The following is a 17,059-nucleotide window of genomic DNA, read 5'->3' as shown; positions in this document are numbered from 1 at the left end:
GTCGCTCTAGTAGAAAAAAAAAATTAGCAATGTTCTGAAGAACACACATAACAGCAATTATTATATTTAAGTTGCTTTCCTTTGTTATGCACCACACCCCTCCCCAACTCTGGAAAGTCTCCTTTTCATCAAACCTGCTCTTTTCAGGCACCACTGGGAAGAAAACAGACAACATCCCTGCTCTCTGGATTCTATCCTAGGGGAGGTGGGAGGGGCAACAGCTAATAAATATGTAATAAGCAGACACTTTGAGATAGCACTAAGTGTCATCAAGAAATTGACAGGGTGATGAGATAGTGACAGGGTGGGGGGACAATTTTTAAGTTGGGTTGTTAGGGAAAGACTCAGAAGGTGACAATTGAAAGCAATCTCTGAATTCGCCCCCCCTCCTCTCTGCACTGGCTTAGTCACATTTCTCCACCCCTTTACTGACGTGGCATCTCTACAGCAGCGAGGGGACTTGGCAGGAGTATGGCGTGCACCTGTCACTCGGGGGGCAGGACAGGCGTCCTGGGTGGGAGGGCCCAAGAGCTCTGATCACTATCTATCTCCTCCCTGGTGTAACTTCAGCAGTTCCCTCTGTTCTCCTTCTCGGTCGTGGATGTACGACCACCTCAGAAATGAGACGACAGGTTTTCCCCTCTGAGAAGCAAGTGTTTCACCCTACACGCAGGTCCAGAAAGAGGGAAGTATTTGAGAACAATTACTCTGCTGGCCACTGTGAATAAACAGCTTCAAGCGACCACAAGCAACAACATGTGCTTGGTGGAGAGAGTTAAAAGAGAGGTCACAGTGCTCAACACACTCTTCCCTGGGTTTATGGCCGATGGGATCCCCGAGAAAGCTTCAGCAGGTGGAAACTGTGGCCCAGAAATTAGCCACTTCTCCCGCACGCTCTGCCTGTGTCTGGTTCCCACCGCCAGCCCCTCCTCCAAGCCACACGAAGATCTCTGTTGAAAAACACATGTTGCTGTTAACAGCCCAACTGTATTCAGTTCTCTGTACAAGGCACCCCGCCAACTTCTTCACAGGCTCATGTCATTTTTACCTTCACGGACACAGCTAATGTTAGCCTGCCCCCATCTTATAGATGAGGACACGGAGGCCCCGAGGGGCTCAAGACCCTACACAAGCACACACCTAGGAAGCAGCAGGGCTGGCGGAGGGCTCAAACGGCCAGGAGGCCCAAATCTTAAATCTCCTCTTCACCACCAAGAGACTCCACTGGCCCGGTCCTGACGCTCAGAGCGACTGGCCTGAGGTCCCAGATGGTAAATCAGGAGCATCGATTCGGTTGCACTAGGTTAAGGCGCTGTGATGAACAACCCCCAGCTCTCGGCGGCTTGACACAACACAAGTTCATTTCCTGTTCGCCCTACTTGCCATCAACACTGGGACTCTGCTCATTAGAATTACACAAGGACCCAGGCTGGTAGGAACTGCATCTCAACACAAGCTTCCGCCATCCCTGCCTCGAGGACCGGCCCACCCACGTGTCACTTTCAGTCATGCTTTTTTTTTTTTTTTTTTTTTTTAACAAAGCAAGTCACAGTGCTTCAAGGAGTCCGGAGACCTGGGCCCATTTGGTGAGCAGCTCTAATGGCCATCGGGCCGAGTCATGGAAAGGAGCCCCCACTTGCTTTGCCCTTTTCCCACAGGGGTGGAGTCAGCCCACTGGGGACCAAAAGGCTCCTGTGGTTTATTTCTTTTCCTCCTCCTATTGATCTTCCCTTTTGGTTTATTTGCTACTGAAAATGAAACATCAGAGAGTGATTCTGTCTAACCAGGCCCTCTCTGTATCAATGGCTTTGCAAGAGCAAGGGCGCCGGCTTTTTAAGATCTCTGGGAGGCTTGTTGCATGTTTAGCTCATTTAGCCCACCGCCTGAAGCTGCGAGAGATTTCAGGTCATCTTGGAAGCCGGTGTGATCGGAAAACCTCTGTCTTCCTGATGCAGCCTGAATATTTAAGATTTTGAAAGCTTGGCGGGGACCAGATTTAATTTTACAAGGGGAAGAGGGTTGCTTTTGAACTTCAAGCAGAAGGCTGGAGGCACAGCAGGGGCTGCGTTCGCAAAGGGAAAAAGAAAAAAAAAAAAGCCCTGTGGTCTTGAAAGGAACGTTCTAAAGCGGAAACGCTAAAGCTTCCAGTTGGGGAGCCTTAAATCAGACTTCAAAAGTGCCACTAGTTTAAGTACTGTTTATAGGACAGAAGTATTGCTGCTCCTTCCTCTGGCTGGATTTTAAATATTCCCTAATTTGATTACTCGGGGGAGAGGCAGGCAGAACCAACGTTAAATGAGCTTCACTGTTAATTATTCAAAGGGCTTTTTATTGTGTAATCAAACATAAAGTCCTACAAGAAGCTTGGAGGCACATTCTCACCCCGCCCTCCCCAGCCCTACTTCCACCTTGGCGTGTGGGTGCATTTCTTGCAATGTGAGCCAGTAGGTGCTCAGAAAGGTTCTGCCAGGGACGGGTACACAGCCCCCTCCCCATTGGGGCTGGTAAAGGCCTTTGATTCTGCTCCTCACATCCCTGTGCCATGTGAAGCCGGTTTTAAACAAGATGGAGCTTGATCACCTTTTGCCTCCTACATCAGGGCATCTCCCCCAACCAGTGGCACTTGGCAGCCCCTGAAAACTCTAGACCTCTGTCAGTGCCTTCCTCCATCAAACTGGTCTGGCCATCTCCTTCCCTCAAGTCGTTGCTCTACGCTAGGTGACAGGCAGCCAAATGATTTAAAGGATGCCAACCATCTAAAAAGTCCTTTCTGCAGAGTAAAAGGGGATAAAGAGATTGGATGGATGGATGGATGGATGGATGGATGGATGGATGGATAAATGGATGCCAGGAAGAAAAGAGATCAATAGACTGATCAATCAATCGATCTACAGGTAGACGTAGTTGACAGAGCACACCTTGAGTCTTCCTTCTTGCTTATCAACAGACATCCACCGCCCCATAACACAAATCCAAAATCCAAAAGGCTCTGAAAACTCAGTTTTTCCATAACTCATTTGGCAGCAAAAGTTCATATGAACCAAACTGATTTGGTGGCAAAACTTGACTTGAAGCTAGTTAGAGTCTTTATTTATCCCCCAGTATGAATATTCATACATATCCTTGCAGAAATATTAATGTGTTTGATTACAGGATGCTGCCTTCAACCCCATTGGAGGGACTATATTAACATACGGAATTTGGTCATATATCTGGTCCCATGGGTTTCAGATAAGGGCATGTCACCACAGAGCCAGCTGGGGTTTCAGTCTCATACCCAGAAAGTTCCCTACCCATAATAGGAGGATCCAGGTTTTGTGGGATCTGAAGCTTATTTGAGGGGGAGGCTGGCGCTTTAAGAAACAGAATACAATATTACAATATAAAAAGTTAGGGACAGCGCCTTGGAGGGCCCCTTGCAAGTGACGGTCATTCAATTCATTGTAAATATGCATCATGGTAAGAGTGACTTAAGCCCCCACCCTGAGCTTGTTTTCTCATCTGTAAAAAGGGATGAGAATGACTGTATCACAAGGTTTTTGTTGATATGGTTCAGTGAGAACGCACAGAAGCATCTTGCATGTAACTTCACATAGAACTTTTGCTCAATAAACTCCCAACCAGTGCTTTTCATTGTGGAATGCACCCCCACAAGCTCCACCCAACCGCACCCAATAATTCTGTGTGTTACTTAGAAGTGTCCCTGATGGTGGGACACTTAGGCACCAGAGCAGGCAGAGATTCAAAAATGAACGTGGTTTTCAATTCACCCCCAAGAGCAACCGCAGACCTGCCCCGGAACCTATGAGAGCATCTGAGTCCAAAATGCAAATAGATGCAGAACGCATATGAGTACAAATTATCCCACCTCCCTCAGCCGCTACCCAATTAGCAGTGGTCTCTCCTAACCTCGATATTCACTCGAAAGACCCTGCAATGAAGGACTGTCCCTCCCATTTCTTCACAAATACAGGAAGGGAAAAAAATTATAACAGAGACCAGCCACCATCCATCGTCTATTTATTGCATTTCTTAAAAGAACTTGTAATAAACCGAGAGTCTGGCAACGGAAAACTCATTAAGCTGTTTCTCACTCAGGGACCCAGGTGGAAGCAAGAGCACGATAAAAAAAATCAATAAGGACAAGTCCATGGGACAGAGGTGGGAGCACTTCATCACAGCGCCAAAGGTACCAGACAGCAAGCACATGACCACACCGCCTGGTTACCAGCCCCAACTTGTGTTAGAGGCGATTGTGCCAGTCTTCTCTCTGATGGGATTTTGCTTTCCTGGTTGGTTCTCTGTATGAAGGGAAGTCAGAACCATATGCTGTTGGATGGTTTTCATAAATTTTAATTAAAATGGTTATCTGGGGATTATAGGAGAAATGACATTTGGCTGGACACCACTTCATGGAGAAGGAGAGCGGTAGGAAGCTGAGGAGCTGCTTAATAGGGTGTCACCAAAAGGAAATGGACTCACCTCATTCTGTATTTTTAATCAATAACAGTCATTTCTCTCTCTCTCCCTCCCTCCCTCCTTCCCTCTTAACTCAGGCAGGAACTAAGAAGTAAGTGATTTCAACAGACAGGCTTTTCTACAAACTAGAACATGTGTTTATTAAGAGAATATCAGAAGGTCTATTCTTTGCACCCAAAACTATCCTTTATCTAAAATCTCCCAAATTCATGCACTCAACAAACAAGCACCATAATAATAATAACGGCAAGAGATGACAATGAGCTACACCAGGGGTAACGGAGAAAGCACACAACTAGAGTGTCTGCTGAACCTGACCCCTTACCCACAAAATGGGTATGATGCCAGTCCCTGTCTGCCTCCCGACGTTAGTAAAGAACCCCAGAAACAATATGCAAACTCCCCCTGAGGACGTTCAAATGCTGAGCATTGTTGCGGGTATGTAATTTTTAGAAGCACTTTTTAACATAATTGCAAAGGGTCAGGTTCTGTGCTAAAAAAAGAAAAAGAAAAAGAAACAAGAAAAAAGAAAAGCTAGGCTGTCCTCTTCATAACCCCATGGGACACTATTCTTATCCCCAGATGGGAGCGGAGGAAGTTGGGGCTCAGAGAGGTTAAACAACTTACGTGAGGTCACACAGCTGAGTAATGACAGAGCCAAGAGTTCCTCCTGAGTCTGTTTATCAAACACTGTTTACTAAACACTGAGTTTTCAAATGCATGTTCTCCAGGATATCATGATTATAATTGCCCCTCATGAAGAGTTTCACCATTTTCTTGTTTTTTCATCAAGGTGTGCATAGCTCTGAGAAGTAAGAGCATTTGTTTTTATCACAGAAAGTTGCTATGGAGATAGCATGTGCATCTGTCTCCAGAGATGCCCTGAAAAAACAGCAGGAGCCACAAACCTTTAAAAAAATGTCCTTCAAGAATATACACAACAAAAACTGGAGGAGGGGAGAGTGAAGCGCTGCATTTGAACTCACAAAATTGAATTCCCCGGGCAAGTTTGTGGGTCAAAGTCTGGGCTGCAACGTGGTCCACTCTGAGAGTGGAAGAGAACTACATTAGGAGACAGGAGACCTAGCTCAGCCACTGTGACTCAGTTCCCTGGGTGGCATTGGACAAGTCCTTTCATTTCTCCTGACCTCAGTTTCTCCACCTATAAAATGAACACTTTGAAGGAAAGGCTCCAATGGAAGGAGCACTGACTCTGGGTGGTGAACACACAATGGGATTTATAGATGATGCTATTACAGAATTGTACACCTGAAATCTCTGTAACTTTACTAATAATTGTCACCCCAATAAGCTTTAATTAAAAATAAATTTAAAAAAGAAAGAAAGAGAGGCTCCAATCAACTCACATAGCAAGTGATATTCTTCTGTATATGTAGAGCTTGCTGGTGCCAAGGCAACTTGAGCAAATGAAGAAGACAAACAATCAGGCTGAGTAAGGCAAGAGGGAGTGGTGACAGAGTGGAGTCTGTGGCAAAGAGGAATACTCTTGCACAGCTAAAGGGAAGACCCTCTGCTCAGAATTTGCTCATTTTGCCCTGTGAGAATGGGAGTCCAGAGCTTATCATTTTCAAGAGAGGCCAATAGCCTCCGTTTTTATTTGAAAAAAACCTCCCCAATTTGTAAAACTCTGGGCAGGTAAACATGTTTCTCCATGGGCCACCCATTTGGAACCCCTGCTTCTAAGAAAGTATAAGGAATCACTGTAGTTCCTACTGAGGTGGAACACAGCAGCTGGTTAACACCACTCCTGAGTGAAATGCAAAAAGCAGAGAAGAAACATTTGGGGATTTAAGTCAATTCAGAGAAGAGTCAGTCCAATAAAGGGCAAGCAAGATGCTGAAATTGCCTGTCACATTTCCCCCGCCACATTTTACTTTTCTGCCACTCTTAATTAATCAGAAGTGTCAGCCCTTCACTCTAGATTTCCTGGCTGAGGTTGTTAATTGAATTTTAATTAATGGAAACTTTAGAAGCTCAAGATAATCCTAGCCCAAGGAAGATACACACAGAGCTCTGGATCTGGGAAGCCCTTCTGAGATCATCCCAGTCCCTCCTCTTTGTTTTATAGGTGGTGAAACTGAGGCAAGGCAGAGGACCCCAAGGCCTCCCTGAGGTCCCCTGGCACTGAGTCCAATGCTCATTGCAAGACTCCAGGCTGTCCGCATGACACAATCTGTCTAGCCTTCAAAAAATGGCATGGATCTAAAGAGGCTGGTTTCCAGAGTCAGGAATTCATATTATGCCAGATGAAAGAGGAAGAGGCAACTTCTACACGCATTACCCCCCAGGGTGGCAGGGAGTAGAGGGGCTTTCCACCTGTCTGGCAAGCTCTTGACCAGTTGCAATGTCAGGACAAGGGGGACATTGGATCAAGCTCCTAATTTATCCAGGGAGAGAACATGCCAACTTTTGGCATTTGCTTTTGCTTTAACACAGTCGTTTTGTAACCCATACGTCCCGTTGGAAATCTGGCTAAATGCAGTTCAAACTCCAATTGCCCAGCAGGTCACACTCTGAAGTGTTCCATCATTTGTGCAGAATTCCACTGAAGATTAGGGGTGGGAGTGGGACGGGTGGTGGGCGGGTGGGGAATGTCACAGGAGAGATCACATCTTAAGCCCCACAGCCTTTCCCATCCCCCCTCCTCCCTCTTCCTCCACCCGCTACTTCCCCTGTGCAACCAAGAAATCCCTCCCCTCTTCTAATGCAGGGAAGTTCCACCCATACTCAGGGCTCTACAAGGTAACCAATCACAAAAATTACTTCTGATCACAAACAGTGGACTCCCTGAAATGAATCCTGCTGGATACAATTCTCTCCACCCTGTTAGATATTTATCAAATGTTGGTGTGGCTACTTCTCCCTATCTTCTTCCCTACGGTACCAAAAACTATGAGTTTCATTGAAAGAAGACCTCAGTCTGCCCTGCAGGAGCTTTCATTTTAAATCTTATCAAATAAAATTGTTTCTATTAATTGAGTGTAAACTATAGCCCAGGCCCATATTGAGCTCTTATCCTGGAGCAGCTGAGGGCCTACTCTTCTCCACTGTAAACCTGGTATTTTAAAAGTCACAAAGAATCAATAACACTGGATCAGGGACACGTTCAATGCCACTGTAAAAGGCTTTTAAAGTATTTTTAAGCAAGACATAATAATTAGCTTTGGCATTAGCCTGACCTGGGTTTGAACCCTGGCTGCACTGCTTGCTAGCTATGCAATCTTAGGCACATTAGGAAGCCTTTCCAAGCCTTAGATTGTGAGTTAAATGACCACATGACTCCACACAGTGCATTCTGGAGTGACACCAGTTATGCAAGAGGATTTGTGTGTGTAACACACACACACACCCTATACCTGGTCCTCTCTGATGCCTTTCATTTTCCAGAAATGCACGTTCCCCTCGCAGGACTTCCCCTACCTACCCAGACCTTCTAGGATTTGTCATCCAGACCTTCCTGTGCACAATAACTATGGGTCTTCCCCCAAGAGTACCCCCCCCAGACAAATCTACCTCCCTCCACTCCACCTCCTAAATGTCAGGCTTAGAATTTTCTCCATCTTGTCTTCTTTGGAAAACCCACATTGACACAGCTCTTCATTCTTTGAGGCCCAGGCATCAACTTGGTGAACAACAAGTTGATACATGCAACCTGAGGTCAAAACCAAGAGGCAGAAGTCAGACCCGTGCTCTGCCACGGGTTAAAAATCAGTTCCAGTGATTATTACAGAAGAAAAGTCAAAACCTGTTCTGGGCCGTGGCAGTGTCACTGGAACTCGTGTTTGGCTTCCTGTGGTGACTGCCTGGGCAGCCATGGCACTCACTGACTAGAATAAGTCTCGTCACATTTACTTCAAAGACTGCACATTTTTAAATGATCTCCGTTTGTGACAGAAGGTCACTCCAGACTGAGGATATATTTCACAGTGATCAGAAAGAGCCTAAAGGAATTTACAGTCAGAGCCAGGCTTTCCCTCCCTCCATCCCTCCCTTCCTCCCTTCTTCTCTCTCCCTCCTTCCCTTCCTCCCTCCCTCCCTCCATCCTTTCCACCCTCCTTCTTCTTTCTCTCCTTCCTTCTTTCTAATATCCCTCGTTCTTCTCTCCTTCAGAAGAAATTCAAAATTCCTGCTCCACGTGCCACGAGCCGCAAACCAAGCCGGCGAGGCTCCATCCTCAGTCTGTCCCGGACTAGTGGGGGGTCATCTCCCCAGAGCAGCATGGTCTCCATGAACCCTGGCTCAGATGAGCCCCCAAGCTCATCTGTTACCCAGGCAACAGGCACCAAGGACGTTGAGGACAATGAGTCGTCTTCAACCAAGGCAGATGAAGAACCTCTCCATGTCAGTAAGTCCTACCTGAGATTTGACCCATATGAGACCTCAGCTACGTGATGGATGGAGAGAGAGAGTCCTCCTTCTCCTGCCCCCTCACCTCTCCCTCTGTTTATACTTTAACCTCTATCCCATTTGTCACAGCCTCGACGAAAGGAGATTCATTTCCCAGACTTCCATTGCCTTCTGAAACCTCCTTGAATTGATTCTGAATTCATGAATCCTATTCTGAGAGACACATTATTGGACCAAGGTCTAATTTCCAGGGCTGGCTGCATAATGAAGTCTTTGTGGATGCAAATCCCTGGGGACAGCAGGTTGTGGCCTCTGCATGGACGGATTCCCGCCCCGAATCAATGGCAAGAGGATTCCCGAGAAACCAAAGCTCAGGTCGATCCTCCTGCCAATCTTGAAGCTCCCAGTCTAGGCGAACCATTAGAGGAGAAATTCACTTAGATAGCAACTCAAAAAGAGGGGCCCTATGCCATCTAATGTTCCCCCCTCAAGCCAACCCCATACAACAAAAGACATCGTCTGTTTTCCTTCAAACAAAGGAAGAAGTGGATTTAGTCTCTTAACACTGAGCTTCTTAGGCTGGACATGGAAGATAAAGTCAGAATGTTTTTCTTTGGACAGGATTTGGTATTTAAAAACACAGGACGCCACTGTCTCTAGGCAATGGCTAATGACACCCCCATGGCTCTGGGAACCGAGAACTGAGTAGGTGCCTCTGCGTGGGGGCTTCCATCACAGGACCGTCTTCCTCAGAGAAACTCTATTTTGTGGCATCTGCCCCCTTGCCAAATAATTCCCTTCTCCCAGATGGTCTTGAGGAGTAGACAGAGCCTCAAAGCCCTAAGGCTTAGTTCCATTCCACACATATCCCACCTCGGCTAGGTGATGGATGGAGGTTAGTATTGGGGGACGCAATTAATGCCCACAGGCATTATTGCTAAGAAGAGAAAAAATTATGGGGTAATAAGGGATGTGTGGAGCTTCAGACATGATTCTGTAGGAAAGCTGCCCAATAGGCCAGATCAACGGGGGTCATTTGCTGGTACCCGCCCAGCCCTACACTGGTGGGGGAGAAGTCAGATGTTGCTGCGTGGTTACCAGGAAAGGGAAAGAAAGTGGAGGAACTAGATACAGCTCCCTCACTCACAGGCATCTGGACACACCCCAAGGATTCTAGGATGTGTGGCAGAAGGGGAGGTGGGCATGACAAGACAAAAATATAGGTCACACTCAGGTCAAATGGAATCATGACCACAAATGACTAGGAAAATATTTACTTGAGAATGAGGAAGGGAGCGTGCAAATGGCTAAATGTTGATGCTTCACATAGTCTAGATGGGTCCAAGGTCACTGAAAGGAATGCCCTTTCCCTGGCACCCAACGACTGCACTCATAAGCAAAGCTGGACACAAATGACCTTGGGAAGCCCTGGGCTTCACCCTTCCTGGTATGGCTTTTGAGACTGCGCTTGAACTGACTACAGGCACCTATGAAAGGTGAAAAGTTTCTCCCCTGGCATTGTCCTCCTTCGTTGATATCCCAACTCTAACCCATAGTCTCTCAAATCCTTCCCTCTTTTTCCTCCCTCAGCATTCACTTATTCATTCAGCGATAAATAATAACTGCGACCCATACACGACAAGCACAGAGCCAGGTACTTGCAAATCTGTATCCATAGAACACGCTTAGGACTTCCGCTCTCCCCTTTTCTTGAAGCACACAGCTTACTCCAAATACAGTTCATTTTTTAACTTCTGATAGTGTCATTGTATGCGTTTCCTAGGGCTGCCGTGACAAAGTGGCACAAACTGAGTGGCTAACTCGTACAACAGGAATTTATTGTCTCGCAGGGCTAGAGGCTAGCATTCAAAATCAAGATGTCAGCAGGGCTCTGCTCCCCCCTGAAACGTGTCAGGCAGAATCCTCCCTTGCCTTTTCTAGAGTCCGGTCCTGGTTGGCAATCCTTGGCAGTCTGCCTTATAGATGCATCATCAATCCAATGCCCGTCTCTCTCATCCCACGGCCATCTGCTCCCAGTGTCTCTCTCTCTCCTCCCGTTACGTTGGATTAAGAGCCTGCCCCACGCCAGTAGGACCTCCCCTTAACTAATGGCGACGTCTGCAATGACCCTGTTTCCAAATAAGAATGTGAATACCTCACATTCTGAGGTCCTGGAGATTAGGGCTTTGACATATCTTTTGAGAGGACCCAATTCAACCCAGAATCGTTGGGTCCAAAGAAATATTTCTCCGCTATGTGAAAAGCAACAATATTAAGTATGAAACAAAAGTCAACCAATACAATGAGGAGTGATGGGTGCCTTGGAGCTGGAGCGTGCACGCCGGGCTGAAGGCACAGCCAGCACGTAGCTGGAACAAGCCCCATCTCAGATTCTTGCCCAGGGAAGCTGGAGGTCTGGAGTTTTATGTGCAACCTTCCAGTTTTAAAAGCTTGGCATCTACAGCAAAGCAAACCAAACATGTCTGTGAGCGATATTCGGCTGTGGATCACCCACCTGGAACTTCAGGTCTATGGGATCAGAGAGGGCTTCCCAAACAAGAAGATGTCTTCTTGGAATTGTAAACAGTTCTCTCTGGCTACAGTAGGGTTTAAAGTGGGGACAGGAGGTGGAAGCGAGATGACACAGGCCAGAAGAAGAGCAGCCACATCTTACAAGGCCTCAGAGGCCATGTAGAGGGATTTAGATGGTGCCCAAAAGTCAAATGGAGAGTCACTGAAGGGTGTTAACGAGGGAGTGACACGGTTAGATTTACCACCTGCCAGACACTAGGAGCTGCCTCTTCTGGATCCCGAGCTAATCCCTCAGCTCCCCAACACTCAGAAGCAGAGGCAGTATTAGGCTGGGGGCTGGGCCCTGCCCTACACAACCCTGTCTCAAGAGAGCTCTCCAGACAGAGATCTTTCCTTCCCGTCAGATCTGCAGAAGCTCCTGGAGATGGTTCGGGGGGAGGCCCGGAGGACAATGACGATGGATAACTGGATGCCAAAAAAACTGCCCAGGTATGTTCTTTTGATTCCTGGGGCAAATAAAGCCTATCAGAATAATAGCGGTGACGTTCACAATAGCAGTTCCCAGTTATTGAGCATTTTCTCTGCGACAAGCACTGAGCAATGTACTTTTTTCATGTGTATCATCTCTCCGGGTTCTTACGTGCACCCTACGAGGCAGGGTACTATCATCCTTATTTTACAAATCAGGAAATGCAGCTCAGAGAGGCAAAGTAACTTGTGTGAGGTCATCCAGCTAATTAATGGTAAGACCACGACTCGAATTCAGAGCTTTCTAATTCCAAACCCCATTCTCTACCACTCTGCTATGCTGCTTCCCAGGACTTCTCAGGTTAGTCATTCATTCGGTTAGTGAATATTAACACATATGCAGTGGCAATATACTAATTATAAAGGAAAAGTGTTCTGGAAGGAAAGCTCAGACCCGTGAGAGTAAATAATAGGGGTATCCGATCTCATCTGGGATGGGAGCGGGGATCAGAGGAGGTTCCTCCAAGGAAGAAACTTGAAGCTGAGATTTTTGAATGAAGCATGAAAAAGAGCTAGACAGCCCCCGTTGAGGGTGGGGCAGGCAGGGGACACGGCAGAACATTACAGGCAGCTTACATGCAAACATGGTGAAAAGGGACCAGGGCACCTTCCAGGAACTGAAATGCAGCCAAAAACGATGGAAAGAGGCATCCGTCTGTCTGGGGACCGTGGGAGGCCACCGCAAGGGTTCTGGTGTCTATCCGATGTGCAACAAGAACCCTTTGAAGTTTCCAGCCGACCCCCAACGTGATTGGCTGACAGTGTCGGACTTGAACCTGAAGTGTCTTCCTTCCAGTGGGAAGGAAGCCATGTCCGCAGCGCTTCTGACCTCTATAAGCCTGGGCGAGCCTCGGCGCGCTGGAGCCAGAGTTCCCAAGTGTTGGTCCCTCTGAGGAAGCACATTGTTTCCTGAGAATAAACGAGGCAGGAGAAGGGGTTCATCACTGCCTTCAGCCCGCTGGGATGCCGGCTATGACTTATTGGTGATTGTTATTACCATAATTACAGCTCACCCGGCACTCTCACATGCATCACACCCCGCCCCTGCTATGAATGATGAATCTGTCTGCGGCTGCCTCAACTCGCGTCAGGCTCCAGAGGGTGGCACTTGGCAGGCACTCGGAGACAATGCTGGCCCTTCAGGCCCTGGCTGCCGTGCCTGATTTATCAGCATTAGACACAGATGATAATGATGAAGCACCAGCTCCGCGAGGCTTCTTCCTTTGTAGGAACTCACAGTGTGACACCGGCTTTAGAGTCAGACTGTCCTGGCTTCAAAACCTGCTACCGTTGAGTAAGTCACGCAGCCTTTCAGTCTCAGTTTCCTTGTCTATAAAATGAGATTGTGTAGCATCAAAGCATCTGCCTTGGAACCAAAGAGACGAGGGTCGATCTCCAGTCTCCTCATTTCATTGCTGTGTGATGTTAAGCAAGTTGCTTCACCTCTCTGAGCCTGATTCCAATTCTGTAAAATGAGGCTCATGAACAACCTATCCCAAAAGGTTGTAGTGAGGATTAAATATTATCCTGGTAAAGTATTATTATTGTTATGGAGATAATGTCTATCTATTTCAATGAGTCATTTCAAGCAGTTAGCGAGATAATGCATTTAACATATTAGAACGTGCCTGGCATTTTGTAAGCACTCACTACAGTGGCAGTGGTGGTGATGGCTGTTACTTTTATTTCACATGTAGTGTCCCCTGGAATCTTCGCAGCATGTTGGTGAGACAGGCTTATTACCCATTACCATTGTCCAATCTCATAGATGGAAAAGAATGGCAATGAGTGCCTTGCAGAAGGTCGTCAAAGACAAAGCCATGCGAGAACCTGGTTCTCACAAAATTCATCACATGGCCTCTGCATTCACTTTAGTGATAAAATAACCATGGTTACAGAGTAAGAACCTGTTCAAGTTTCCCATCCTCATCATTTCCTCCAGGAGAAAAATCTCCCTAATCTCTCACTAAGACAGCAGATACTGAAGGCTTCTTTGTGGAGCTGCAGAGACAGGGAAAGCTGCAGATTTTCTTTTGCCCTCCTCACTTTAGAATCTGTACACCTGAAATCTATGTCATTTTACTAACAATTGTCACCTCAATAAATTTAATAAAAATAAAAAAAATCTGGATTCCCTTTTCACTTTGGACATCAAATCTGCTCCCATTAAGGCTGACATAGAATTTGGGGGGTTTTAGGAATCTAAAAGCCAACCTGCCTAGCCTCCAGCCTCAAGGCCAGACAGCCCTATATCATCTGTTGTAGTCCATTTAAGCTGCTATAACAGAATACCACAGGGGTGGCGGTTAGCTCAGTGGGTTAGAGCGTGGTGCTAGTAGCACCAAGGTTGCCGGTTCGATCCCCGCATGGGCCACTGTGAGCTGTGCCCTCCCTAGAAAAAAAAAATACAAAAAACAGAATACCATAAACTGGGTGATTTATAAACAACAGACATTAATATTTCCCAGTTCTGGAGGCTGGAAATCCAAGACCAGGGTGCTAGCAGTTTCACTGACCAGTGAGGGGCCTCTCCCTCATAGATAGCTGTCTTCTCATAGTAACCTCACACGGTGGAAGGGAAAAGCTAGCTCTCTGGGGTCTCTTATATAAGGGCTCTAATCTCACTCATGAGGGCCCCACCCTCCTGATCTAATCACCTCCCCAAGGCCCCACATCCTAACCATCAACTTGGGGGGTTAGGATTTCACCACATGAATTAGGGGGGACACAAGCATTCAGACCATAACATCGTCTAGGAAGACAGCCTTTCTTAAATTCCCATAGCAGTGTTTTCCAAATGTCCCTAGAGATCAGAATCAGCTGGGGTGCTCGTGAAAAACACAAATTTCTATCTCATCCCAGACCCACTGAATCAGAATCTCTAAAAGAAACTGTATTTTTTACTAGGCATTATTTCACAATGTGCTCAGAAATTCTAAGGTTCCAAATGTGCTCTCTCTGCACACATGAATCAAAAGTGCATGAGAGAGCGAGAGAAAAAGAGAGAGAGAGGTTTTAAACGCAGCTTCTGGGGTGGGGCCCCACTCCAGGCCTAACGTATCCAAATCTCTGGGAGCGGGGCTCAGGAGTCTATATTCTTAGCAATCTCTCCCAGCGATTCCTATGCCCAGTTAAGCCTCAGGAGCCCTGTCTAGAAACAGAATTCTTCATCCTCCTGCAGATAACTGCCTCAGGAGCACCGTAGGTTTGGTGCCTTATTAAGAGACTCATCTTGCTTTGCAGTATCTTGTCCACCATCAGACAAACCAAGAGCGATTCTGCCTATAAAGACATGCAGACCACCCGCAAATCAAGGTAGGAAGGCCTGGGGCCCACAGCAGGGGGGTTGGGAGGCACCCCACAGTTCCAGGGACCAGGGCAGAGATGCTCCTCACTAAACTGTGGAAAGCAGGGTGGGGATGGGGGACTTTTTCCTTCTTCACTGGAAATAAGCCCCTTAAATCCCGGGGCTGCAGCGTGAGTACCCAGGCATTTCTCCCCAACAATTGTACACCACACCGTTAAAATCCTCCAATAGTGGAGGGATGAAGTAGAGACGATGCGTTACAGAACTAGTCCTTCCCTCTTTACTCGGGTGATCTGTCGTGAGGGAGAGGAGAACTGCCCCCATTTCATTTATTCATAACATCCCACCATGTGCCAGGAACAGCGCTAGGTTGGGGGGATTCAGCAGCAAATAAGACAGACGCAGTGTGCACTCATGGATCTCACTGTCTGGACTGGGGTGATAACTTTCTTTTGTGCCATGAACCCTTTGACAGTCTGAGGAAGCCTATGGATTCTTTCAGAAAACTGCTTTTAAATGCACACTGTAAATTACAAAGGTTTACAAAGAAATCTATAGTAATATACACCACGATAGTAAAATCAAATTTGGATGCAGTAATCTATGAGCTTCTTCCGCGATGCCCTATACAGCAAGACTCGGCAGCAGCTCCAGTAACTACTGTAATTTTGGATTCATGTGGAGTGTGAATGATTTTTCAAAGTATCTCCCGCAATTGTAATGGGATGTGCATATATCTGTGGTTTCCGTTTCCTTTACAGGCTATTTAAAACAAAGATGTAACCTTTTTTCCATCTGTATTTGTGGACTCCTTGAATCCTGCCCATGGTTAAGAATCGTTGGTCTAATGGGAGAGTCATGCATTTATCAAATAACCCCACAGACTTAGCCATATACTTGTGACGAGGGAGGGTTCTGAAGAAGTATGGAGGATTGGCTGCATGGTGAACACCAGAGTCCTAACCAAGACTGAATTTGACATTTAAGCTGAGACATGAGGAAAAAGAATTCTCCTCTAGCCTATGACTGGGAAAGGCAGGAACAGTGTTGCAAGCTGAGGGAATAGCATGTGCAAAGGGTCTGTGACAGGAAGCAACTTAGAGGCACTGAGCAAAGACCAGTATGGCTAAACATCAACGAGAGCCAAGGAAAGGGGAGACTGAGACAGGCAAGAGGGTCTTTTGTTGTTTGTTTGTTTGTTTATCACAGCTAATAATACTATTTCCCTCACCTCTCACCTCATCCCTGAGTCACACTGTCAGCTCTAGAAAAGAAGAGAGCCATCTACAGGAGGAAGGTCAAAGCCAACATGCTCCCCAAAGGATTCATTTGTAGGTGTGGGGCAGCTGGTTGGAATCCAACACAAGGCCTTCTGGGTACTAGTAGTGGGGCTCTGCATCCCAGCTAGGGGATAAGCATTTGTTCCATCACTTGCCAGCCCTAAGACCTCTAGGCCCAGTCCCATGAGCCTCTGGGAAAAGCAGCAAAGGCCACGACCTTTCCTATGGGTAGGGGACTGGGAAAGTGCCAGGCCTGCCTCCTTAAAGAAGTCCCACATGTCACAAGGCCAACAGGGAAGGGCTAACGACACATCATAGGGATAAGAAAACAGTCTGACCCTCTCGAACCACATAGATAAAGGAATCAAGTCAATTTTTGAGGCCTTTTTGGAAGAAGCAAAGGAAGACAGGGTGGGAGAAAAGGTGCTAGACCTTGGTGCTGAAAGCCCAGGTCACTAAAGGAGGACCTGGGAAAAGGCATAGAGGAGGGATGGGCATGAAAAGGGAGTTTGTCCCTCTCTCACCAGGAACACTGTCCAGGCAAAGTCACAGCAGGAAACAGCCC

At 46.9% G+C, this 17,059-nt stretch overlaps 1 protein-coding gene and 1 long non-coding RNA gene across 7 annotated transcripts in view; one reads left to right on the top strand and one right to left on the bottom strand.

The window, feature by feature from the left end:
• Positions 1 to 17,059, bottom strand: part of LOC141569253 (uncharacterized) — a 295,225-nt gene that overhangs the window by 193,960 nt on the left and 84,206 nt on the right. The gene's annotated exons all lie outside the window — the stretch shown is intronic.
• Positions 1 to 17,059, top strand: part of CCDC60 (coiled-coil domain containing 60) — a 126,729-nt gene that overhangs the window by 101,933 nt on the left and 7,737 nt on the right. For both annotated transcript variants that reach the window (XM_074321731.1, XM_019753964.2), the window contains exons 6-9: positions 4,099 to 4,189; positions 8,611 to 8,845; positions 11,784 to 11,868; positions 15,151 to 15,222. In XM_074321731.1, coding sequence (XP_074177832.1) covers positions 4,099 to 4,189; positions 8,611 to 8,845; positions 11,784 to 11,868; positions 15,151 to 15,222 — 483 coding nt within the window. The remainder of the gene's footprint in view (positions 1 to 4,098; positions 4,190 to 8,610; positions 8,846 to 11,783; positions 11,869 to 15,150; positions 15,223 to 17,059) is intronic.

The sequence above is a fragment of the Rhinolophus sinicus genome, linkage group LG16, assembly GCF_036562045.2.
Source record: "Rhinolophus sinicus isolate RSC01 linkage group LG16, ASM3656204v1, whole genome shotgun sequence".
Lineage (NCBI taxonomy): Eukaryota > Metazoa > Chordata > Mammalia > Chiroptera > Rhinolophidae > Rhinolophus > Rhinolophus sinicus.
Note: the sequence above shows the minus strand (reverse complement) of the source record. Positions and strands in the feature narration are given on the sequence as shown.